This window comes from Dermacentor andersoni, chromosome 9, assembly GCF_023375885.2.
Source record: "Dermacentor andersoni chromosome 9, qqDerAnde1_hic_scaffold, whole genome shotgun sequence".
Classification (NCBI taxonomy): Eukaryota; Metazoa; Arthropoda; class Arachnida; order Ixodida; family Ixodidae; genus Dermacentor; species Dermacentor andersoni.
This window is the reverse complement of record NC_092822.1, coordinates 23,656,422-23,682,500: the sequence shown is the minus strand read 5'-3', so window position 1 is coordinate 23,682,500 and position 26,079 is coordinate 23,656,422. Positions and strand designations below refer to the sequence as shown.

At 49.8% G+C, this 26,079-nt stretch overlaps 1 protein-coding gene across 1 annotated transcript in view; it reads right to left on the bottom strand.

Moving 5' to 3' along the window:
* The window catches only part of Abcd1 (ATP binding cassette subfamily D), a 104,048-nt gene that overhangs the window by 45,041 nt on the left and 32,928 nt on the right, over window positions 1–26,079 (bottom strand). Inside the window, exon 2 of the mRNA XM_050175080.3 lies at window positions 19,881–20,070. Within this exon, the coding sequence (XP_050031037.1) occupies window positions 19,881–20,070 (190 nt within the window). The remainder of the gene's footprint in view (window positions 1–19,880; window positions 20,071–26,079) is intronic.

Genomic DNA, 26,079 nt, shown 5'->3' with positions numbered 1-26,079 from the left:
TTGAACAACAGTCAGCAGAAAAGGCTGGAATTAATGCGTATAATGGGCAGGGAGAAAGAATAGCGGAGATGATAGTGCACATTATAAGTAGGAGGAAGTTAAGACACGCGGTGGCCGGGGGCAAATTAGCATTGGCACGTCGTAACCGCAGTATCTACAGAGCCATGAGCACCGATGACACGCGCCCCCATACCCCAACCGCACCGTTTGCATGCAGAGTAAATGGTCATTTACATGGAAGTCTTCACCATTAGCGAAGAACAACCGCACGCAGAACACGAAGGAATTGAGCGAGGACAGCATTTGGGGCGCCCGCGCGTCACATGAAGCAGCTGTAAAATGATACGTCACGCGCATTCAAGGTCTCCGGGCAACAACACGACCCTTTTAGCCACGAGCGGTTTTATAACGCTCGTCGCAGGGAAAGAAAGAAAGAAAGAAAGAAAGGAAAAGAAAGAAAGAAAGAAATGAAGAAAGAAAGAAAGAAAGAAAGAAAGAAAGAAAGAAAGGAAGAAAGAAAGAAAGAAAGAAAAGCAGCTGGGTGAGGTAAACAGGCACCGAGCGGAACTGCTTTGGTTACTGCTGCTGCTTCTCCGGCTGCAGTTATTTGCATGCTCGGCGGCGCCTCGCGATAAACACCGCCTGACAAGCGAGCGGCGGTGTGTCTGCGCAAGCGCTCGCCTCGGCCAACGCACCACTTTCTCCGAGGCGGGCAGGCATGGCCTGTGGAGGAGAGCTGGAACAGTGCCGATCGAGGAACAGTGCCGGGCGCGAAAAAAAGAAACGCCGATTGCGCGCGCGTCTATGGGCATGCATGCGGTCGCCAAATTGACGTTTCCCTTTCGTATACCAGCCGCTCCCCGTATGTCTATGCATGCCGCGGGGTCCGTTCGAGCGAAGCTTTCCACATTCATGTTGGCGGCGAAGCATGCCTTCCCTCTATTTCTCTCCTTCCGAAGGAGATTGCCTTCCTATCGCATTCATTGCATTGTCCTCCCCTGCGCATGCTGAATTCTGTTGATTCTGTGCTTTGAGATAGCGGCGGAGTATATATATGCTGACTGAAAGAATAAAGACGGTTGTTAGTCAGCGCGGTTGTCTGTGTCCCTCTGCTCGTCCTGTTGTCTAGCGCTGTTTTACTGCTCGTAAAGACTTTCGAGGCGCGTTGACTATACATTCAACGCCTTCTCGGTGCCGGCGCGCATATTATAACGCTGCGCGAAATGACCGCGTTTGCGATGTCCTCCTAAATTTGCGTCTCGATTCTCGTTGTTGCAAAACTGAAGCCCGTGCTGCAGTTGGCACGCACTTCAATTGCCACGACAACAGCGGCCGTTTTGAGTGTGCGCAACTACTAAAAACATGCTGTCACCGTCCGGTAAGGGAGAGTCCTCGAAAATGGCGGGACATGTTAAACGACAGTCTCATGCCCACACCTTTATCAAAGGTATGCTTTAGCCCCCCGTGCGTTCAGCTAAGCACTGTTCCACGGTCACGCGCTTTCGGATGAGTACACGTAAGTATACATTCGCTCCTCCTACGTTATAGCGAGCCGGCGCCCAGTCAGCTCAGAAGCTGGACGCGTACTAGTGCCCACAAGACGAGCGGTGAATTTGCCGACGAGAAGCCGCGGAATGTGCTACTCGAAAACCGCTTCCTCCGCTCTCTATTATAGACTGCGCGTAATTACGGCGCGGCTGTTTGCACGCGAAGTTCCGGCGCTGATTGGCCACCATACGCGCAGCAAGAAATGAACGCGCATGCGCCGGGCGAGGCCACGCCCAAAATTTGTACGTCGGAAGTGCGCGTCACACGAAGAAGAAGAAAACGCTTATTTGAGGCGATGCTTTTGTCAGCATCGCATTTTATGTATACAACCGGTGATCGCGAAGGCAGGCGCCAGGGAAAGGGGGGCGAGGGGAGGTGACCCTTCGAATGTGGGACGATGTGAGAAACTATAGGCAAGGCCAGAGCGTTGGCTGGTGTTTGTCCCGTGCGGCCCCGGTCTAACTTTCCCTAGAAGCGCTGTGGGACGCGACCTGGAGTGGTTGATGAGCGCGCTCGGGGGCAGATCGGGTGCCGGGTAGCATCAATGGGGACGGTGAGCGTCCGGGCCTGCCCGAATGAGGGATGCATCGCGGCGGGACGTATAGAAGTACGCGCACATCCTGGCTCAGTACTTTCGAGGCGCGAACGACGTTGCTTTCGGTGCCCGCGGCTGCGCCTTCGGGCAATAAGTCTATACGGGGGGGTGCTCGGTGTATAGAGGCTTCCCGAGCTGGGGTATGAGCTTGCTCGCTGCCCGGGACCTCCTGGTGGCCGGGCACCCGCCCCGATGAGGACGTCTATAGGAAGGGTTGCATGCAACACACGCAGTGCGCGATACGTCGTCAACATATAGACGGTTTCGCTCGCGCGATAACAGCAGCGAGATTGCGGCCCCCGAGAAACTTCCGGCCACGAGCCTTATCAGTTTACTGCACATGAAAACAAGCGCATTTTGAAGTTGTTTCGCTGTGCACAAAATCTATCTTTAGGTTTTGAGATTAAAGGGACACTAAAGCGAAACAATAAACCAGCTTAGACTAATAAAGCATTGTTTGTGAACCCTGCAGGGAGTCATATTAAAATAATAGATTCATTATTACATGAGAAAATGAAGGTCGAAGCATCCGTATTTGAATTTCGCGCTGAAACCCAAACGTCGGTATGTCAAAATGACGTCAGGGACTCCAAAGTATGGTTTCGCATTTCGGCCGCGTTGGCTGAGTAAAGGTTCCCGAAACTTGCCATGTTTAATATTTGGTTCCTTTAGAACACAATGTAGTCAATCTGTACCGCTGTATAAGTTAATAGGCCCTAGAAGATGCCATCAAAATCAATGACGTCACAGCGACCAGGTGCAGAAACTTCAGGTAGGCGTCACCACCCGTATTTCGTTCTTGCGCTTTTTCTGGCTTACCGATCACCTTACTGTGGTAAGAATGGTGTTTTTAGTGTCGTAGAAAGGTAATTTACTGATGCAAAAGAAATCGTTTTTTCTCTTTAGTGTCCCTTTAAATACGTGCACATTACGCCTCAAGACCAATACATAAAATTTTTCGTATAACTTACCGCAACCTTGACTTGTAAAATGGTTGTTATGTAGAAAAAGAAAGTGTTGGAAATCTGCGGGCTTAGATTTCAGCGCACTCCTGCAACTCGATATCACCGCCAATGCCTTTCTTTCTCGCTACATTTAGCGGGCAACGTCAGTGAGCAAAACCGGAAGCCGTCCAGGGTCTATGTATGACGCGGTGTGCCGTAGTTGCGGTCGGGATCGAGTTTCGAAATGGACAGATTCCAGGTTCGATTCGAGCCAATGTTCTTTTTCTTTTCTTTTTTGAAGTAGTGCTGGCCCCTACCACGATAACGTACTGGGTTAGGCGAAGAACCTAAGTGCTTCCAATTCACTGGCGCCGGTTGTCGTCCCGCTGAAGGGCCCCTTCCTCACCAAGGCACCACTGCAAATTTTGGTTAGACACTGGAATTCGTAAGGCGCCGTCTAGGGAGCGGTTTACTGTAAGACCTCTTTAAATCGGTTCATTATTGAGTGCGACTGATGAAATTGGACGGTTCTGCTACCATGCCGCCAGGAGGCAAGCGTCACTGTCAACAGAGGTTCCATAAAATACCTCGGCATTACCTTTTCAGGTACCCTAACTTGGTCACATCATGTCGTTAACATAGCCAATGCCGCGAATCCAATCCTCGGATTTCTACGCCGGACCCTAAGACTCGCTCCCCAATCGTTATAATAACAACAACAAAAAAAAAAAAAAAACCTAGCACACTTCACATATGTCCGCCCTAAGTTAGAATATGCGTGCTCTGTCTGGGATCCTCATCAACATAGCCTATCTAATACACTTGGATTAGTTCCAAACTGTAGAGCCCGCGGTTTACTTACTCTGAATATTTTTTTATCATGCAAGCGTTTCTGAACTAAGAACCCGTGCCGGTCTCGTTACTCTAGAATCTCGACGTCACATTTCCAGACTGTTTTTTTTTCGCAAAATTCTACCATTCGCGAGTTCCAATTTCAGCTATCTTACGAGCTCATCACCAGTCCAGCCGCATTAACCAGAGAAAAGCCATGCGTCGACCCCCTGCGCAGACTGTACCTCCCGTCTACGCTCATGTTTTGTGAAAACCGCGAGGGACTCCAACAGTCTGCCTACCAGCGCCACGCACCACTGCGACGCACATCCAATTTAAGGCTGTTCTAGAATCATTGTTTTGTTAAACCCAGCCCATTCCTCATGTAATACCCGATCTCTGAGGTCCTTGAGTTATAGCAACTAAATAAATAAACAAATAAATATCAACCGAGGCAGCCTCCCCACTTTGCCTCGACTAGCGTCCATGCAAGCGGCGTTCATACCGCACCACATTCACGTGAGCGCATTTTCAGTGTTCGCATAGCACGTTCCGTATCCTACGATGAACCTAGGTCACGTGCCATGGTAGGTGACGTCAATTGCAAGCAGTGCACCTTGCGTATTCGCGCGCGTGACCCTGACTGTCTCGCTGGAAGAGCGGCTCCCTCAACAGGAAGGGCGCGAGGTCTTTTTGAAATTGACACCGCTTTCGCGTCATGCGGCCTTATTACACTTTGCCGACACGATCGCCACTTCCCGATCAACGCGCCGCGCTTGTCTGTCTGTTCGCCACGCCCAAACCTGGTGAGAGGTCCTTTATAAAGAGGAATCACAGTAACGCGTTTCTCTGCACAAAGCCTCTTATTGCGGGGAAGCCAGCGTTAAATCTGTTTTGTTTTCGTGGCTACGCACGTGCAGACACATTCGATGCCGCGGCGAAGCTCGCGTGTACAGTCTGTTTGTTCGCTATAATACTTAAGAGTAGTAAGCTGCTTAAGCTAGTTGGTTTGATATTATATCTTGCAAAGGGGAGCGCAGAAGTGTTGCGGTAAAAAAAAAGAAACAAAGAAAAAGGAGACCAAGACAGGAAAGCCGCTCTTCGGGAAAGAGTGCCTTTTCTGTCCTGAGCTCCTTTTAGATATAATGCTATAATCGTCTGCGCGCGTTTGCTTTTTGCTCAAACCAAGAGAAATAGGAAGTTTGAAAAGCGCTCGACCTGCAGGTCAATTTCGATTTTGGCTGGCCGTGAGAAGCGCGGAACTTCATGTATACCAAGAACGATTTCACACGATTTCGTACAAAATTTCCTTTCGTGTGACGCCCAGGACACCAGGCCTGCCGCGTTATGGCTCGGCGGCTGTGTAGAGTTGCGTGATGCTGAGCACGGAGACCTCGGGTTCGAATCCCGGGAGCGGGTGCAGCTCTTTGGTTGGAGCAGAATTTAAAAATGAATAGGCTGCCCTCCATTACGCCATTTCTCACATACGAGGGGACGTTAAAAGCGAGTGAGTGATGGTTAGCGAGTGAGCGGGCGAGCGAGTTGGTGAGTGAGTGAGCGAGCGAATGAGTGCGTGAGAGTTAGTGGGTGAGTAAGTGACTAAGTAAGTGAATGAGTGAGCGAGTGAGTGAGTGAATGAGTAAGTGAGTGAGTTAGAGTGAGTGAGTTAGAGTGAGTGAGTGAGTTAGAGTGAGTGAGTTAGAGTGAGTGAGTGAGTGAGAGTCAGCAGCCCTCCACTACGCCATTTCTCACACACGAGGGGACGTTAAAAGCGAGTGAGTGATGGTGAGTGAGTGAGCGAGCGAACGAGTGAGTGAGAGTTAGTGGGTGAGTAAGTGACTAAGTAAGTGAATGAGTGAGCGAGTGAATGAGTGAGTGAGAATTAGTGAGTGAGCGAGCGAGTGAATGAGAGTGAGTGAGCGGGCGAGTGACTGAGTGAGTGAGCGGGCGGGCGAGCGAAAGAAATCAATTCCTGCCGAAGCAAACCTACACCACCGTCGTTCGAAGTATGTGCGTGTAACCGCATTGCGCCCATCGGCACGGAGTGATGAAACTCAGCGGCGACGCAGTCGAGGCAACCGAGCTGCCGCAACGAGGTATTGCGCAACAGCGCCGGACGAGCAATTTATCTCGCACTCACTGCATGCGACGTCACGCGCAACAGGCGCAAAGCGCATGATCGCCGTTGCTTAAGCACACGTTTCGCGACGAGTCCCCGCGGAGATGCGATTGCTCAATTTTCCACATTTCCGATCGTATCGATGCGCTACTGGCAAGCTACTCCACTACAGAACCGTGCAGTGCCGCGTACGCTTCGTGTAACCTACAGAATCGTTCATCTTTTTTTTTTTTTTGTGAGGCTTACAGTTGACATCAATAGGGTGTAAAAATTTAGAGCAGCGTACTACAAGTAAATCCAGAACCAGCCACATGTCATGTTATGTTAAAGGAGAACTGACGTGACATTTAAGACGCGTGTGTGCGTATGCGTGCGTGCGTGTGTTTGTGTGAGCGCGCGCATGCGACAGAAAATGTGCATTTTTTTAAAGAGCTCCCAGGCTTATATTGTCTCCAAGCAATAACCACCGTCGTATGTCTTGTATGCGTCTCTTTCTTCAATACTGTCAAATACACAATGTACCGCTGATAACGTACACGTCGTTCGTGATCTGGAGCGAAGTAGCATGGTGCGCAGCATTAAACAAAGAAAAGGCCGGCAATATCAACCACGGTTATTGCTTGGAGACAAGGAGCAATCCCCAAAAGGTGCGAACTTCTCTTTCAGTCACTGCGTAGCCGTATAAAGACTCAACGTACTTATGAACATTCCGACTGACGTCCGCAATAAAACCTCGAACATAGTGCCGAATGCAAACTGACGCTCTGCTAAGCAAACGCAACGGCAAAAGTCTGTTTAGTACGAAGAGTAGTTCAAACAATGGTTTGTTAAGATGCGATGACGCGAAGTTCGACGTGTTGCTCTGTATCACTGCTGTTAATTGGCGTTCTCCTTTGCACCAGAAGAACCTCAACACTAACAAGCGCACCTACTCGTAGCAAATATTTCAGTTCTTTTCATCATACAACGCGTCATGCATAAGACGCCAGCAGTCAAAATCGGTTAATTTTTCGTAATTACGACAACTAGCCTCATGTGACATACATATTTATGTTACTTATCGCAGGCCGAAACTTCTTTTTTTTTTTCTTTTTCAGGAGTGTTTGGACCGTGTTTCGAGAAATGCATGTACATCCGGAGGCTTTGAGAACGTTCATTCATAGCTCGCGACTCAATGGGATTAGAATGTGCCGTATACTTAGGAATCTATATATACACTCTACATCTATATATCTAAATATACAGAACGTTCATCCATACCTCGCGACTCAATGGCAGTTAGAATGTGCCGTACTTAAGAGTCTATATATACGCTCTATATATCTATACATACACGCCAACCTGAGCTTACACCGAAGGCGGTCCCGATCTGGCCTCCCCGTCGCTGCACGGAACTAGGGAGACAACGCAGAGCGCGGCCGGCATTCCTCTCGTCGCACGCGCACCCGCGAAAGGTGACGCAATCCGCGGGCCAGAGTTGGCACCGGTTCGCGAACGAGCGAAATAGCTGCCGCCGATCACGTGACCCGGACAGCCATTTTTTTTTCTTTTTCGGGCGCTTCGCCACGCGACCGGCAAGGCGATGGGTGCGCATTAGCGTGCAATGGTGCATTTATTGGACACCGGCCCACTGGTAATCATGGCTGCTGGCGCCACTGCGGCACCGGTACAAGTGTACGATCAACGGTATGACTCAACCGACCAATGATGGGTCACGTGGTGAGCAATCGCCACACGCGTAAACCTTGCTCTCTTCGCAAGGCCACGTGGCTGACCGCGAAGGCTGCTCTATACGTATCCAGCATCGAAAATGTCTCTGTATACTCCGCTTAATACATTGCAGGCATTGAGGCATCGCTACGGAAGCTTCGCTGTAAAAAAAAAAAAAAAGTCGAAAAGCAAAGAAAAAAAATCAATGCCTTCAACAGAACATTTCTTTCAATGAAATAAGCAGGTTCGTGGATTAAAATTTAAAAAGAAGCACACACACACATTCTGTTTATGCTCAAAGACAGTTTTCCTTGGTTTTCATAGAATTGGTCCCCATACGATAAAGTGATGATTCCGTCATCGATACAGTGAGCGAAACGAGATTTGTTCGTCTCTTTCGTGTCCTCGATTAATATTTGTGTGCAGCTTCACCAGTCACGACATTATAGGCAGATCAATCTCCTACGCGCGAGCCAACAGGTCCTTGGTTTCTAAAGAAAAAAAAAAAAAGAAGGATACAGCTGCAATGAGGGCGCGGCTACATGCATTAGCTGAGTGGATACATGGGTGTGCCCCGTAGTGTCAGGTGCCTTGTTAGTGGTCCTCTACCATACGACCTACGCAAAGTACTTATCTGTTTGACGTAGAAGTTCTGCGGAAACCCGCAAGGTGGAGAGAAGTAATTAATAATTCGTCCGGCACCAGGAAGAATTTTTCTTCAACTCGGAGGCTTTTCTTTCGAGAAACCCGCATGGGTTTCCTTTGTAGCAATTGCTACGAAACGGGTGGATGCCTGATTTTTCCCTTTATTAAGCACTCATCTGTACACATATTATTTGTTACAACCGAAACACTCGGCAGATGCGCCTGTAGACAGCGAGAGAGAAGAGAAAGAGTGAGAGAGCGTGCGTGTCACACTTAACTACTTTAGACTGACAAAGCATTCTTCGAAAGCCCAATTCTCGTTAATTTCCAAATAACAGGTTAATTATGAGAAGAGAAAATGAAGGTCAAAGTTTCAATTATTGAATTTCGCGCCCAAATCCAAGCACCGGTGCGTCACTGTGACGTCAGGAATCTAAATTTTTTTTTTCCTTTCCAGTGTTTGGGCCGCGTTGCCTCAATAAAGGTTCCCGAAACTTGCCACATTCAGACTTTGGCTCCTTGCAAATAAATTGTAGGCGATCTTATTCACCGCTTAAGCACCAATTAAGCCCCAGCAGACGGCGTAAAAATCAGTGACGTCAATGCGAGCCGGTGCGGGAACTTCAATGAAGCGTCGCTACCCGTTTTCTTACATCTTTCTTTTTTTTTTTTCTGGCTTAACAAGACCCTTATCGTCGCAAAAATGGTGCTTCGGGTACTGCGCGGAAGGGTAATTTACTACAGAAAGATCTCTCTCTCTCTCTCTTTAGTGACGATTTAAGCCTGCAGTAACAGGCCAAACCTTCTTTTACTCGGCTGGCCCCTCCAGTTAGCAATGCACTTCTACTAGAGCGCCGCTATTTTCTGACATACTGGTTGGTGTAAACAGCTTCCTTGTGATGCAACATAGGCAAGTTGAATGAACGATGGGCGAATCCACAGGTAACAGTGCCGGATTGCTTCGGCCTCTCGCTGCCTCAGCTCGGGATCTCGTTGCTGTCGGATTGCCTGGGCTCGGGCGGCTCTGAAGGCGCGTTTATATAGTCCCGCCTACGCCTCCGACGATAGCGGTTGAGCGCACGCAGGCCCACTTTCTGAGCAGTCTAGCTCAAAAGACACGAAATTGTACATCACGCATACGTTCCAATCGGCCGGATATATACGCGCGTGCTTTCCATGCAAGCGTGCTGCCAGACGTAGTGAAACAGCTGACCTCGTATCCGACGCCCCTCGTATCCGACGTTTGCCGCGCGTGGAGTCCACATCCTGTAAACTTGGCGACAAAACTCGCGGAAGAAATTAAAAACAAAACAAAAAAATTCTCGATTCGCTCGGCAAATGTGCACACGCATTTTACGACCCTAAATAGCGGGACAGTAACTGCAGCGAAGCTGTATAGACTTCCAAAAGAAAGAATTGGTCGACGCCGGAAGTGGCTAGACTGCGCGTACGCAAAAATAATAAATAATAAAACGCGCACCGAGTGTTCCGAGCTTTCAGTCCTGTCGCCTTCTTTGTCTAAGAGAAAACAAAGACTGAATTTAATTTAATTTAATTGAAGCGTAGCAGGGGACGGCAGAAAGTTAGGTGGGCGGATGAGACTAAGAAGTTTGCAGGGACAACATGGCCGCAATTAGTGCATGACCGGGGTAGTTGGAGAAGTATGGGAGAGGCCTTTGCCCTGCAGATGTCGTAACCAGGCTGATGACGACGACGATGATGATGATCAGAACGTGGGGCTCGTCCGTAATCCGGCGGACGAACGAGCTCGCGCGCGTGGTTCTCGCGGATGAGAGATGGCTGCAGTTCGCAGCAGCCGTGTGAGAAAAAGTAAAGGTATGACGTAACGCCGCGCGCGCGCAGCCACGTGACCACGTGGCACGTGTCCCGACTCACCGGCCGCACACATATTAAGCCGCAAATCGGCGCGCGCCAGTTTCCCACGCACCGCCACGCGCTGGGAAAAAAAAAAAAAAAGAGTTGCAGCACGTCGGCCACGCAGGCTGCGTTCCAATTGCGGCAAGCATTGAAGACACTCTATATATATAGACGTCTACTGCTAGGAAGGCAGCTTCGATACAAAATATACCAAATCGCGTGTAAAAAAAAAAAGAAGGAGCAACGAAAATCGCATGCTATCGCTGTACTTGAACGCTTTGCGTGTGTCCACCCACGAAAAACACAGCTTGGATGAAAAGCACAGAAAACTCCACGTTTTTATCGCGCGCAGACGATCTTTCCTTCAACTTCCCTAGCATTACACTCCACAAAAAGTTTACACCCTTTGGGTTGTAGTTTGTCCACAAACAATAATCCTCATTTGTCTTGCACGCATTTCCTTTCTTTACCGCTGCGAGCCCGGTACTTCTTACATATAGTCACGAACTGCTTGCGCGTTATCAGCCTGACAGAGCATACTCGACAGGAAAGTAGCGAGCACCGAGTTTTCAAGAGAGGAAACGCTAGCAAGGCAGATGACGATTATTGTTTGGGGATAAGATGAGCCCCAGAGGGTGTTAACTTTATTTAGACTGTATGCTTAGCCGCCATCCTGTTTGGACAATACCGCCTGCATTGTTTGTTTGTTTGTACTTCGAGGCTACCACCGCCAAGCTCTCTCTTTCGCAGGTTTCGTCAGACTTGGAACAAAGCTTAAGATGGCCGCTGTCAGCTTTGCTGTTCATTTAGCCGTCAACGGCGAGTATTGCAACACACGCCGTAAAAACGGGACGCGAGCGTCTCTTTTCCCTCACCGCGTCCCACCGCGGCACACACACTGCAAAATAATGTATAGTCTTAAATGCGAAAAAAGAAAAGGCGTAAACCTGTCTATAAATCGCACTCTTACACCATTCTCGTATGTAAGGGTGTGAGTTAGACACTTTTATGCCCCCATTTTTTTGTTTTTACATTTAAGGGCGTAAATTATGTTGCAGCGTATAGCTCAATGCCTTTGGCGTTGCGCTTCTAGCTGGGCACAAGTTCAAGGGTTCGATCCCGCGGCCACGGCGGCCGCATTCTTATGGGAGCAGGAATGCAAAAAAAAAAAAAAAGAACAGCGCCCGTGTACTGAGAGTTAGGTGCACGTGTACTGAGATTCAGGTCCAGCTTTGCAAAAATGCACAATTCGAAGCTTTGCCGCCCTACTGGAATCGTCTCCAATGACATCGAAGGTTAACCGCAGCTGGACAAAAAGAGGGGTAAAAAAAAAGAAAAGGTTCAATGGTGCTTAGCTACGATATGCCGACCGTAACGCTATACAAAGGGCCGAGGGAAAAGAACAATGCAACCAGTCTTCGTATCGTTCCGGACCGTTACGGTGGTGAGCGACTGCGAGAGGACGAAAAACGGCTCATATATTGAATGCGTCGGCCTTCAAAACCATTCAAGTCAGACAGTTAGCCGAACCGTGCAGTCAATACGCGGTCACGTCATTATATGCAAGCGTGCACCGCGAACTTGGCGACCGCCGCGTAACGACGAGAAAGCGATCGAATTGCACCGATTATCATCGGCGGGGGACAAAGAAAGAAAGAAAGAAAGAAAGAAAGAAAGAAAGAAAGAAAGAAAGAAAGAAAGAAAGAAGGAAAGAAAGAAAGAAAGATGAAGAAAATGTGAGATGGTTCGCCGAAGATGACGAGCACTGGCTAAACGATCGGCCGGCGAGACGAGACGACCGAGGCAGTCGCGCCAGCTGTGCTCACTCGTACACAGTGCGCGCGTAGCGCTGTTTCCATGCGCCCTCCCGTCCCAACCACGGCCTTGGCTCGAGGCAGCAACAGCTCTCGAAACGGAAGCGAGACAGCCCCTGAAACGTGCTCGTAACCCGACAAAGCGCAGACGCCACTTCGGGTCAAGGAAAATTGCAACTTTTGTTCCCATATTTTTTAACAAACTACGAAGAGTAAATTCATTTAAAAAAAATTGTAAGTTGAGTAAAATATTTTTTGTAAATAATTAGTACTTAGTTTCCTTAACTACCCGCGATTGAATACCGTTTCTGGGATATTTAAGAACACTAGCAGTTTTTTGCGTTGTTTATCCACACTTAAATCGTAATTTGGAGGTATCAATTAGAGCGTAGCGAAAGAAAAAAAGAAAAGAAAAGGATACCTTCGGCTTTGTGGGGTTGAAACTGAAGGGAGGGAAATATGCGGGGTGAGCAGACAAAACTCGCAACAGCCGAGCTCTGTCACAGACGGGCTATGTCAGTGTTACAGCAAAACACTCCAAAAAAAGATAAAACTGCTTGCAGATAAAATCAGGGGAGAGGTGCGTATCCGAGAGGAGAAAGGCTGGATAAGAACACGGAGTAATACGCATAGTAACGCGCGCCAATTGGTTGGCGCGCGTTACTATGCGATGACGTCATCATGCGGCGCGGCGGAGATAGCATGCGCGCCTAAGGTGGCGCGATATCAACGAGATTTAAAAAGAAATTGATGAGCCATTCCCCGCTATGAAGGCGGTTGACCAGCGAAGCTGCTATGGCGGTAGAAATTATGTCGGTATAGTGTTTTTTGGCACGTAACTATACATATAATTATGTACATGTCATTTATCTAACTACAAAGAAATATCAGGCGCGCACTACGTCACGCGCTACGTCATGCACTACGTCAAAGACTACGTCATACGTACAGAGAGGTATACAGCCGAAGTGCTTTTACGACGCCGCTCTAAAGACGCAGGTGCTGTCAACGCAGCTGCGTCGGAGCGCCGTTTAGACGCAGGTGGCCGTTAAGCCGAGCCTCGACGAGAGCGACGATGTGCGTTGACTGGGGCGCAGTCCAAAGGAGTGCACGAAACAAAACACGTTTGTTTGTAACTTGCGATTGAGCACACTTCCGAGTTAATTAGCTGAATGAAACTTGGAAGGACTAAGAGTTCTTTCTATTCCAGCGGACAAACATGGGGCTATCCGTTTCCTGCCGTAGTAGTCCACGTATTGACAGCAGACGGACATCCCCCACAATATTTACAACTTCACTGTGAACTACGTCACCATTAAAGCGGCAATGTTTGAGTCGCCTTAGCGGCTAACTGTCATCTAATTTGTTTCGGTATAGTTTCGATGAAACAAGAGCTACGGACGTTTTCTGTAGCCATACGTCCCCCGCAGACGCCCATGTATTCAGCAGACCGGAATCCTGTAGGGTTTACAACTTCACTGTGAACTAATTACAACAAGTAAACGAAACTCGGCGTAATGATAAGAGTCGTCTTAGCGGCCAATTTCAGTACGAAGTCTTCTTTCAAGAAACCTACATTAGATTGAAAGCTACAGAGCATTCGCGAGAAAGTTGGCTTTACCGCAAGCCGTTTTCTGTTCACCGCCACGATTTTTCCGGAGGGTAGCCATAGACAGCTTCGTTGTAAAAATTCTTTTAACCTCCTCGGGTGTGATGAGCCGGTGCTCGCACAGCACAATGTATGGGAGTGCACGCGAAGGCTTCGCTTATACCGACCGGTTCCCACATATGCGTGGGATGTCTGCATTATTGCTTTCTCGCTAGCTCGCTCTCCAGAGCACTATATAAAAACGATCAGCCAGACACACCAGGGGGGTGGGGGTTGAGCGGGGACTCTAAGTGTCCACCTAGTAGACATGTCCATTCCGTCTGCTGCTTAAGTTCAGATCGGCTGGGCTGGGGTCAAAAGGAGACAGGCCTCCCCAAGCCAATCAGCACTTCAGCAGCAGACGACAAAATGGGAGTGTCCACTAGGTGGACGCTTGCAGAATACCCCCCACCCTCCCCTGAAGTGCACAACTCTGTGCCCCCTGCGCGGCACCCAGTTTTGGGTATATAAGGTCTCCCAGCTAACATTACCCAAGCTGTTCAACAACAACAACAAAAAACTGTGCAATATACAATCATAAGAACCATGGTATTCGCTCGTCGGACCTAGGACAACCGGACACCGTATATATATATATATATATATATATATATATATATATATATATATATATATATATATATATATATATATATATATATATATATTGTGACGCTCTTAGGTGCATAGTGGGTTCACGAATGTGACGCGCTTAGGTGCATAGTGGGTTCACGCCTCAACAAACAGTATGCGGGGGCACCGAAGGGTAGTGAACGAGGACGACGACGTGTGGCTGGCTGGCTGAATCTCGACAGGCGCTCAGTTGACCAAGGCCATCGCTTTTAACTCTACCCGGCTTCAAAGTAACGCCTTTTGTGGGCGTAACAGAGTGGTGGAGGTGCGGGGTACGACAGAACGTACCACGGAGTCGCAACATCTAGAACTTCGCCGGAGCCGTCGTCTTGCCGGTCTCTTGCCAACGACCTTCCCTATGGCTCAGGACGGAGGTGGACAAATGCCAGCTATAGTTCCACCTTCTCAAAGGTCAGCGCCAGTTGGACCTTTGCGGCACTACATGGAACCACGCTCGTTCGCGGGAAAAGTGGGCGAAGACGTCGACGAGTGGCTGATGCACTCCGCAAGGGTGAGCCGCTACAACCGTTGGGATTCTGTCACTCAGCTTGAATATGTTGCACTCTTTCTGAGTGAGACAGCGCTGATGTGGTATGAAAACCACGAAGACTCCCTAACAACGTGGGAGCACTTTGTCGAGGAAATTAAGAAGTGTTTTGGCGACACCCACGCCAAACAGAAACGCGCCGAGAGAACACTTGCTCAAAGAGCTCAAGCTCCTGGAGAAACATGCACTATATACATAGAGGAAATCCTCAAGCTGTGCAAAATCGTAAATCCGCAGATGTCCGAGGAAGACCGAGTCGGACATCTCCTCAAAGGAATTGCAGAAGATGTGTACAATTTCCTCATAAGTCGGGAACACGTTGATTCCGTCTCAGATGTCGTGCGTCATTGCCGTACGTTTGAGACGTTGAAAACACGTCGCATTGTGCCAAAGTTTGGACGCCTGGCGAATGTGACAACCATTGGCAGCGTCGATGAGAGCCCGTCTGCCGATCTTTCGTCTACTATACGGCAGATCGTGCGTGAAGAACTGCTGCGGCACCAGGAACTTGCGCGCGACGTCATACGACAACCTGACGCTTATTACCCGCAACACATGGCGCCTGCCGCACCCTGCGCTTCCTGGCAACCGGCGGTATGTGTCACAGACGTCAACCACAGAGGTGCTCCATGGCCACGTGAGGACACATTTACGCCCGAACACCGACCAGCAGAACACCCTCGCCCCAGCAGGTTTGCACGCAGACCGACCGTTCCTCCTGTGCAGCAGGCTCAGCCGCTCCGCTCTGCTACACGACCCCCCACGGCTGAGCGCTTCGAAGGGCAGTTCATCGATCGTCGTTTACCTGTGTGCTGTAGCTGCGGCGACTTGGGTCACATTGCCAGGTACTGCAATCGCCGCCAACCACCGAGGTTCGACCGATCGACGATGTCTAGGCGGTACCGCGCTCCTCTGGGCGAAACATATTCGCCCTCGCACACATATCTAGGAAGCTTGCCTCACCAGCACCCGGAGCCGCTACGGAACCGTTCTCCAGCATCCGATCGCAGCTTGACACCACCACCCGCTCCTCGTGTAAGCCGGTCGCCCTCTCCGCGGCGTCGATACCCGTCGCCACCTCCGGAAAACTAGCCAGCGCGGCCGTTGGAGGTGAGGTCGCTGGACAATCTTCGATATCGACAGAGATACCTCCAACCATTTGTATGTTTAAGAATAAGGTGTTTGTATTAATTGACGGGGTTTCATCCATGGCCTTAGTGGACACGGGAGCAACCGTTTCAGTGATGAGTCTTGCGTTTAAAAGCCTCCTAGGACGAAAGGTGATGTTTCGCTGGGACCGTGCCGATACGTTTCGCGGAGTGAGTGGGGAGTTGTATCCTGTGGGCGTGTGTAATGTAGACGTTACCTTGGGTGGTCAAATATTTAACGCGGAGTTCGCTGTTCTACCTCATTCTACGCATGACGTAATCCTGGGTCTTGATTTTTTGAAACTGTGTGGTGCCACCGTCGACTGCAAAACGGGTGAAATCAGTGTAGGTACGAGCTTTGCTGCGGCGTTTATGGAAGCCCCACCGTATCGTGAAAGTGTGCTTTGTGTATACCGGGATACAGTTGTGCCTCCGTTATCCGCAACGTGTGTTGCAGTCGCCTGTTTCCCCACCACCGACGGAACGTTTGACGCTACCGTGGAGCCCGTTCACCTGAGTTGCATCAAGAGGAATGTACTGATACCGTATTGCACGCTGTCAGTTGTTCAGGGACGCACCAACTTATGGGCCGTAAACTGTTCGAGTGAATCTGCAATACTACCACAGGGTCTGAAACTTGCCGCCTACCATGAAGATCACGTGCTATCGCTCGCCATTCTTACAGAGGCCCTTGATTCTGCGGATGAGCGCCATTTCGCTAATGTCTGCCCTGCGGCGCACTCCTCATTTCTGACTATGGTAAACAAGTCGCTCAGCACTAAGCAGCGTCACGAAGTGGCGAATATTCTGCTAAAACATGCCCGACTGTTTGACTTCTTCCAGCAAGAGGGACCACCATTGTTTCCTCCTTCTCGTATACACCATCGCATCGATACGGGATCTGCCCAACCGCTGCGACAGAAACCATACAGAGTCTCACCGTCCGAACGCAAGGTGATCAATGACCAAGTCCACGAAATGCTAAATAAGAATGTAATCCAAGAATCCTGTAGTCCGTGGGCAGCGCCAGTGATCCTGGTTAGAAAGAAAGATGGTACATGGCGATTTTGTGTTGACTACCGCCGCCTCAACACCATCACTAAAAAGGACGTATATCCTCTTCCGCGTATTGATGATGCTATCGACTGCCTCTCATCAGCGTCTTACTTTTCGTCTGTTGACTTGAGGTCGGGGTACTGGCAGATTCCTATGCACGAGGCAGACAAGGAGAAAACGGCATTTGTAACACCAGATGGACTTTTTGAATTTAATGTGATGCCGTTCGGGCTCTGTAATGCGCCTGCAACTTTCGAGCGCTTCATGGACAACATCCTGCGTGGTTTGAAGTGGGAAGTATGTATGTGCTATCTAGATGATGTAGTGATTTTCGGGCGCACGTTCAGTGAGCACAACGCACGTCTCGATCTTGTGCTAGACTGCTTGGACAAAGCGGGTTTGGTGCTCAACTCGAAGAAGTGTCATTTTGGAGAGCGCCAAACACTCGTTCTGGGACACCTAGTGGATAAGGACGGTATACGGCCTGATCCAGCGAAGACTGCTACGGTGGAAGCCTTCAAGCAACCTCGCCATGTAAAAGAGCTACGCAGTTTCCTAGGGCTTTGCTCGTACTTCCGCCGGTTTATTCGTGGATTTGCCAACATCGCGTATCCGCTGACATGCCTCCTCCAGAAGGGCGTTCCCTTTGAATGGACTCCTGAATGTGAAGCTAGTTTTCGTGAGCTGAAGTCTCGTCTGACGTCTCATCCCATTCTCCGACACTTCGACCATGCGGCTCCCACAGAAGTTCATACGGACGCTAGCGGTATTGGCATCGGCGCCGTCCTTATTCAACGCGTCGACACCAAAGAACACGTCGTCGCCTATGCGAGTCGTTCTTTAAGTAAGTCCGAGCGTAACTACACCGTTACAGAGCAAGAATGTCTTGCAGTTATTTTCGCAGTACAGCGCTTCCGGTCGTACCTGTACGGGCGCCCCTTCACTGTGGTGACAGACCATCATTCTCTCTGCTGGCTGGTTAATCTCCGTGATCCGTCGGGCCGGCTTGCGCGTTGGACACTCCGTTTACAGGAATATAACTTTACCGTTTCTTATAAAAGTGGCCGCCGACACGCCGACGCTGACTGCCTCTCGCACATGCCGCTTCCAACGACGGACTGCGACGCGGACAACTTCGACTGCTATATCGCATCACTGGAGCCGGGATTTCCTGATATAAATACCTTCAAGGTCGAGCAACAAAAAGACAGAACTTTAGAACCACTGCTCATTACTGCAAGGCAATCAGCACCATCCACTCGTTTCTGTGTTCGTGATGGGGTTCTTTACAAAAAGAACTATTCTACTACAGGCCCACGATATCTTCTGGTGGTCCCGGAGAGTCTCCGTGTCTCCGTCTTGCGCGCTATGCATGACGATCCAACATCTTGACATTTGGGTTCTGCGCGAACTCTCTACCGCCTCCAAGAAAGGTTCTACTGGCCTAAAATGCGCCAGACGACCGCCCAGTATGTGTCCAGCTGCAGCGAGTGTCAACGTTATAAGCGTCCGACGAGTGCTCCTCCTGGTCAACTCCATCCAGTGCCACCCCCCAGCTCTCCCTTTGAGCAAGTTGGCATCGACCTCCTCGGTCCTTTCCCGCGTTCATCCGACGGGAATCGCTGGATTATCGTGTGTGCCGATCACTTGACACGCTACTGTGAGACAGCTGCAATACCATCGGCTACTGCAACCGAAGTGTGTATTTTTCTGCTGCGTTTTGTCATTCTCCGACATGGACCTCCCAGAGTCATCATCAGCGATCGTGGGCGGCAGTTCACTGCAGACGTGGTCGAAGAGATGCTTCGTCTATGTGCTTCAAGGTTTCGACATTCCACCCCGTATCATTCCCAAACAAATGGCCTTACGGAACGCACGAACAGAACTCTTACTAACATGCTGTCCATGTATGTCGAGTCAGATCATAAGAACTGGGACAGCGTGCTACCTTTCATTACGTACGCATTTAACACCTCAAAGCATGAAGTTACGGGCTACAGTCCCTTCTTTCTTCTCTACGCTCGTCCGCCTCGTTATACACTAGACACTATCTTCCCGTTTTCCAGCCACGATAATCTTTGTATATCAGAGACAGTCTGTCTTGCTGAAGAAGCCCGACGACTTGCTTCGTTACGCACTCTTGTTTCACAAGACCGCTCGAAGGCACGCTGCGACCGCCGACGCCGACACGTGATATATGACCCTGGTGATTTAGTGTTGCTCTGGAAACCAACCAGGAAACGTGGACTATGTGAAAAACTGCTGGCGCACTATGTTGGACCCTATGTTATTACGGAGCGCATCAGCGAATTAACCTACCGCATAGCACGTCTCACATCAAATGGCCGACGGTCAGCAAAGACTGAACTTTCGCATGTCGCCCGTTTAAAGCCCTTTATTTCTCGACAGCCTGTTTGACTTGCCCGGCGGGCTTCGTCTGCGCGGAGGGAAATGTGACGCTCTTAGGTGCATAGTGGGTTCACGAATGTGACGCGCTTAGGTGCATAGTGGGTTCACGCCTCAACAAACAGTATGCGGGGGCGCCGAAGGGTAGTGAACGAGGACGACGACGTGTGGCTGGCTGGCTGAATCTCGACAGGCGCTCAGTTGACCAAGGCCATCGCTTCTAACTCTACCCGGCTTCAAAGTAACGCCTTTTGTGGGCGTAACAATATATATATATATATATATACACACACACTCCGAATGTGAGCGAGGGCGTGATTGACTATACAGATGGACAGGAGGTAAACCATGCGCTCACCGTCGTCGTCCTCGACTCTGGGCGTGATGCCAGTCATGATGGGCAGCGAGATCATGACCATGCCCGTGGCGCTCCACATGTACTTCATGAGGAACTGCTCCAGCATGATGTACCACAGCCGCTGGTTGAAGATCAGGTTCATCTGGCGGGCCAGCGCCCGGTAGCTCTTCTGCAGGAGGCCCAGCTCGACCTGAAACACGCGTTACAAGAGGGGACGTGAAGTCACTCCCGTGACGAAGACGACGCCAAAAATTACGCGCATAATCTCCTGTGGGTGTTATCCGAATGATGCGTATAAGCATTTGCTACGAATCACCTGCTGTTTCGTAGTCATATGCTGCTGTTTTTGGTATAATTGCGAGAAACTACCGCGAGGAGCCGTGAAATGGTCAAGCGCGGTTCCAACATCGAAATGGTCATTGAGACCAGCATGAGGCGACAAAGAATTGAGGCGAGTAGTAGCAACGTTCACTTATGTTATATGATGGTGCGTTTGGATGATGCCGCTGCTTCGTGGAAGATGAGCACTGGCCGATGCGCGCAGTAATACGTGATGCAATTCAGCAGTGTCACGTTTGGTAGACCTCGTACGTAGACGTGATCGATGACGGTGCCTGCTCTCGACGCGAACCATCATCAACTGTTCTCAACTGTACTCGGGCGGCGGCTGCGTATGGCGCGGTCGCGCGGGCCCTATCTCAAAAGCGATCTGCGATGGAGGCGTAGTATACGCCGAGTGCTGATAGCTTCGTGTGCGTTGTGTTCTCGCCGCCCAGTGTGCGTCGACGCGAGAGACAGAACGACGGTCAATTCGTTCGCTGTTGCGACGGACATACGGACGGGTTTCCTCGTTGGTTAGGCATAGAAATTATTACGCATTCAAAAACACACCTGCGTCCCGTGTTACGCAAGCCCAAACAGCCCATGTTTAAATCCGTAACTACGTGAGTACCTTAATGTAATAAAGCTCGAAGAAAATATGACGTGTTGTAATATGGAGAGAAAAAGAAAGAGGGGGAGGGGTTCGTATAATACGCGGGTTTTTACGGTACCCACGAGGTTTACATGATGATGCGATAGCTCGTACGCCGCAACTATACCGAGCGTAAACCCCTTTTCTCCACTATCATCAATGAAAAAAATACGGGAAAGGAAATCCACTTTCGGTCTGGCTTGAGCGCTCCGAATGGAGGGCTCCGCCAGCATTATGCACAAATATATCAACGGAGATTGCGCCGTCTCGGGGACAATATACAGCGAGAAGGAGAACGTAACAGAGCACAGATCTCTGTAATGACGTGGGACGTGTCATGCGACGACTACGAAGAGCAACCGCCTCCCCCCCCCCCTCTATCGCTCGAGACAATGACCTGCTTACGGGGCATGCGCGATGTCGCTGAGATTATGTCCTGCGCGTCGGCGTCGGCGCGTGCAGACGTCATCCAGAAGACGCCGAAACCGCGGTACACAACTCTTGGAAGCAACATGATTATGAATGCTCGTCTACGCGCAACAAGCGCAGCCTTCCTCACTGTTTGATATTCCTTTCTTTTCGTCTGCTATCATTTCTCCCTTCGTCTGCCCTTCATTCAAAGAGAATAAACTGCGCTGCAAATGTTCTTTCTTGCCCCCGACAACAGCAGACGACCGCAACAGCGCAAGCAGACGGCGGCAATTTCGGGAAGATGGATCGTCTGCATGCAACGGACCGTAACGGTTTCATACATGTATACAGCAATACTCGTTGTTCCAGCTCACACAAGCACACTGGACACTACATCTACAGTGAAGGCTGTCCCGTAACGGGTATCGCTCCGCCTATTTTCTATAGGCATGTGCCGCCGTATACATGAATATATGAGGCCGCAACGAAACTAATGTGCACTCTCGTCCGCTCGTGGTTGCTTATCGACGTTCAGCGAGACAGACGCAACCCATCTATTATTCACACGCGGGCCATTCGGCATCGTTCATTTCTGACACGCTGCCCGCTGCCGAGAGCATTTCCCTCGACCTTGCGTTACCAAGGCCTGACGGCGATCCCGGCGATGTTCTTTTTTATTATGCGAAAGAATTATACGCCCCATTACGCGAAAATCTATCGGCCTGACCGAAAGAGGGCACCAAAAATGGCCGACGGCGCGAAGAGTAAAAACACGTCACAAAATTCTTGGGTTGACGTCACATTTCTCAGGGAGCTTCCCGTGGACAAATTAATGCCTTCTAAATGAAAATATAGGCAAATTTCGGTCTGGATGGGGGTCGAACCCAGGCCTCTAGGGTGCGAGATGAGCACGCTTCCCCGACGCCACGGTGGCTTATTTTTTTTTTTTTTCTTTCTTCATTGCCACAATGAACAGCACTACGCCACTGCGGCTCCACTATTCCGGCTGACTAAAGGTGTGCCTAGTGCATGCGTCACTGCACACGTCACGTCGTGTTGGGACGATTGGCGTGTTTTGATTTGGCCTCAACGAGGTGCAGTTATAACGCAGGTGAGAGCTTGCGCGGACAGGAAACACACGGAAAAAAACATTTCACCAATGGGACTACATTGCTTTCGCATTCCCACACGTAAGCAGTATATATGTCTTTGCCGACTTTTTTTTTTTTTTGCCAGTTCAGTGAAGTGGCTCTTTTAGCTCTCTGTACCTGCTGTCATGCTTAATTCACTTCGATTTGCACATACATACACCAACGCAGAAGTAACTCACAGCAGGCGAACAACCCTTCGTCAAAAAATGGGCCGTGAAGTCCGGAGGGCTGCACGGCGCTCTCTCTCTCTCTCTTTCTTTCTTTCTTTCTTGCTGCCTTTCTTCCTACACAATAGCAAACATCGGTGACATACTGAAAGAATGCCGCGACAGATGCGCCTCTGTCCAACTTAACGAGAATGCGTACGCAAGCGCCAGCCAATCACATTCGCTCATTACCGCGAAGTCACAGTACAGCCGAACTGCTTTCTCAACATCAGCGTCTCTCGGGAACCACGTTTTCCAAGCTCGCGCGGCGGAAGTACACAAAGCGCGGAGGTGCGGTGCGGTTTTGCGGGCGGAGCTTGTAATACTGAATTGTATAAGGTTGTCACGCCGGCTTCTTTCTTTTTGCGTCTTGTCCATCTCTACCCATCCCTATTGTTACAAAAGATTCCAGCACTCCTTTAATAAACGACAAAAAAAAAACAAGAAAACTAAGAATGACGTTCCTCGCAAGAATGAATATGCCACCAGAAACGGGTCGACCACAAGAAGCAGGCAAACAAGCCACACACGCGTGCGCTGCTGGGAAGCCACAACAGCACTGCGCCCCTATTATAAGACGGGGAGGAAACACGCTTGTTTTCTCCTGCAAGATCGATTTCCCCAAGTTCGGCGACAGCTCACCGTGCTCGAACACAGACGCACGCACGCACGCACGCACGCACGCACGCACGCACGCACGCAAGCCGAGCTAGACTGACTAATGAGCTAGGTGATCACCCGCCTTCTCCTTTCCCGAGCCGGGAAGCCGAACGCTTCCTTAATAACGAACCAGTTCCTTGCAGACGTTCCCGTGCCTTAATCTCTCAAGTGGTTATTTCCGGACACTCCTATGCCCTCCCCCCCTCCTCGCGTTTCGCCTCTCAACCCTTTCACCCCCCGCGCACGTACGCACCCGTGCGAGCCCGGCGCCGTTCATCCCGACGGTGGTGGAATCAATAACGGCTCGTCTTCGCCTCCCGCCACTCGGACGCAGTTGGCCGCAGTAAGCACGCGAAACTATAGCAGTGCGCATGCGCAGAGATAAGTTGCGCGTTTGCAAACAAACAGACGTAGTATATGTAGGCAAAACGAGCAGACGACTACGGAGTTTCACACGAAAAATTCCTAGAAAGAACTCTGGCGTTGCGATTCCTCCGATCCTAGAAAAAAAAAAAAAAAAAAAAAGAAACGGCAGGCCTCGTAGAGCGCCCTAAATAATAAATTAAGAAGCACTTTCGGTTTCGTTCCCAAGAAGGCGTATGCGTCATGACGTCACGATAGAGAACGCTGACACTACTGGCCCTCGCTTCGGCTCCCTCTGTTATACGCTATATGCTGTTCATTGTGTTGTACAAAGACGAAGTGCACATGAACCGCAAAGCACATGAGCGTAAAAAAAAAAAATCGACCGGCCCCTTCTATAAAATTTCAAAACAAAGCTTACGTCTGATCTCGAACAGGTCCCGGTCAGTTCCAGCAGTCCAAACATCCATCATCTCATCGATGCGTCGTCCGATAGATGGGACGACTTTGACGCGCACGCGTTTAGAGCGTGAACGTTCGCGTGACACCCGACGTATTATAGGACATGCGTCGTATAAACCGACAACTTTGCTAACCAGGTTGGTTCCGTCAGATTCTATATGCACAGTCGGAGGTGCGAAGCGCCTGAAAGGCGGCTGCTCCGACTATAAAAGTGCCGCATTCAGAAATGCATCTTAAATTGAAGCGCGTGCTTGACCTGAACTAAATGACACACCTGCCGTGAATGCGCCGAAGGAAACCCAACGAGCGCGCGTTTTGGGCGTATTCACGCAGCAGACGTCGTTTACGCACATCGAGTCAAGCACGGGTGGGGCTTCACGTTAAGATGCATTTCTGAATGCGGCGGTATAAGACCCTGTTGAAACTCGTTAGAAACGTGTTGGAAACTTGTTGCAAACTTGTTGCAAACTTGTTGCAAACTTCTTGAGTGCAGCTTGCGGTATGCGACGGGTCGTGCGTGGGATCGTGTATAGCCTACCGCGCGTCTTCTGACTTTACCGTGTTACGGAGAATGCAGGAATCGAGGCGTCCGTTACAAGCACGAGACACGTGGTACATACTACGCGGCGTCGGGTATATCGCACGCAACGCGCCCGATCGAAAGACGACTGCTTCGACTGTTGCAATCCGTTGGGACCTGTAGGAAACCTGCTGGGTGCAACTATCGTTTGGTCAACTTTAAGATTCTTTTAAAAAATGAGAGATACATCGCGGATTCAACGCAGGAAAGGGGCAGGGGTGAATATCAAGATTTTCTTTTTGTGTGCCTGCTCTCAGGACGTGTCTTTTGTGGGACACGCACGCACTTCATTAACGATGATTTCCCTTAACTTAGACGCCACACACACACAAGCAGCAGAAAAATTGGAAAAGCACAAACAGACAAGTAATTGACACGTTGTTTTTAGATCACAGTGGCTGACTGTTAACACGCCGCGTTTTCAGATCACAGCGACATTTTGCGTTGCGGCCGATCGCGCCTGCTCAGCGAAATCATCAGAACAAATTAGCTTCCAAGCAGGTACACCTCTGGTATCATTTCACAACCGGGGAGACTTCCGATGGTATGGTCGCTGAGCGAGGAGCGAATCCACAGCGCGAAGAGAACTTATTTTTCGAAGAACTTGAAGAAACAATCGCGTGAAGTGGTTTAACGAGCCGGTATTCGTAAACTTCACAAAAAAAAGAAAAAAATTCGTAAGGGTTGACAGGTACAGGGCAAAATAATTTGCACCCTTAAAAGTGAATAACGGTATAAATCAGTCTATAACTCCCACTCTTACGCCCTTACACACTTAAACAAAATTACACCCCTTTGGGTTCGTATCTTGCCACACAACAATAACCGTCACCTGTCTTGTCCGCATTTCCTTTCTTTAACGCTGCGAGCCCAATACTTCCAAGTCACGAAAGGCACGTGCGTTATCAGCATGACAGAGCATTCTCGGCAGGAAGGTAGGGAGCGCAGCGTTTTCAAGATAGAAAACGCAAGCAAGGCGCATGACTGTTCCTGTTTTGTGGCGAATATACACCCCAAATGGAGTACACTTGACTAAGAGTGCATTTAATAAGGGTGTAAATTGGTTTATAACTCCCACAATTACGCCCTTTGTTATAAAGGGTATAAATCTGTCGACAAATCCCACCCTTACACGCTTCCGGGGTGTAATGGTGCCAGTTAAAGACCGATTTACACCCTTCGTGCCCTTATACCCAGGAAGGGTGTAAGGGTGGGGTTTGTAGACCGATTTAGACCCTTGTTTGCATTTAAGGGTGCGAAATATTTTACAGTGTACGCCAGTATGTTAGAGAGGAAGTAAGATGCAGCAGCGCTGTTGATACGGAGACGAGCAGGAAGCGGCGAAAGACCAGGAGGAAACCACGTGAGCGCCTGACCACAGGCGCCAGTTGCG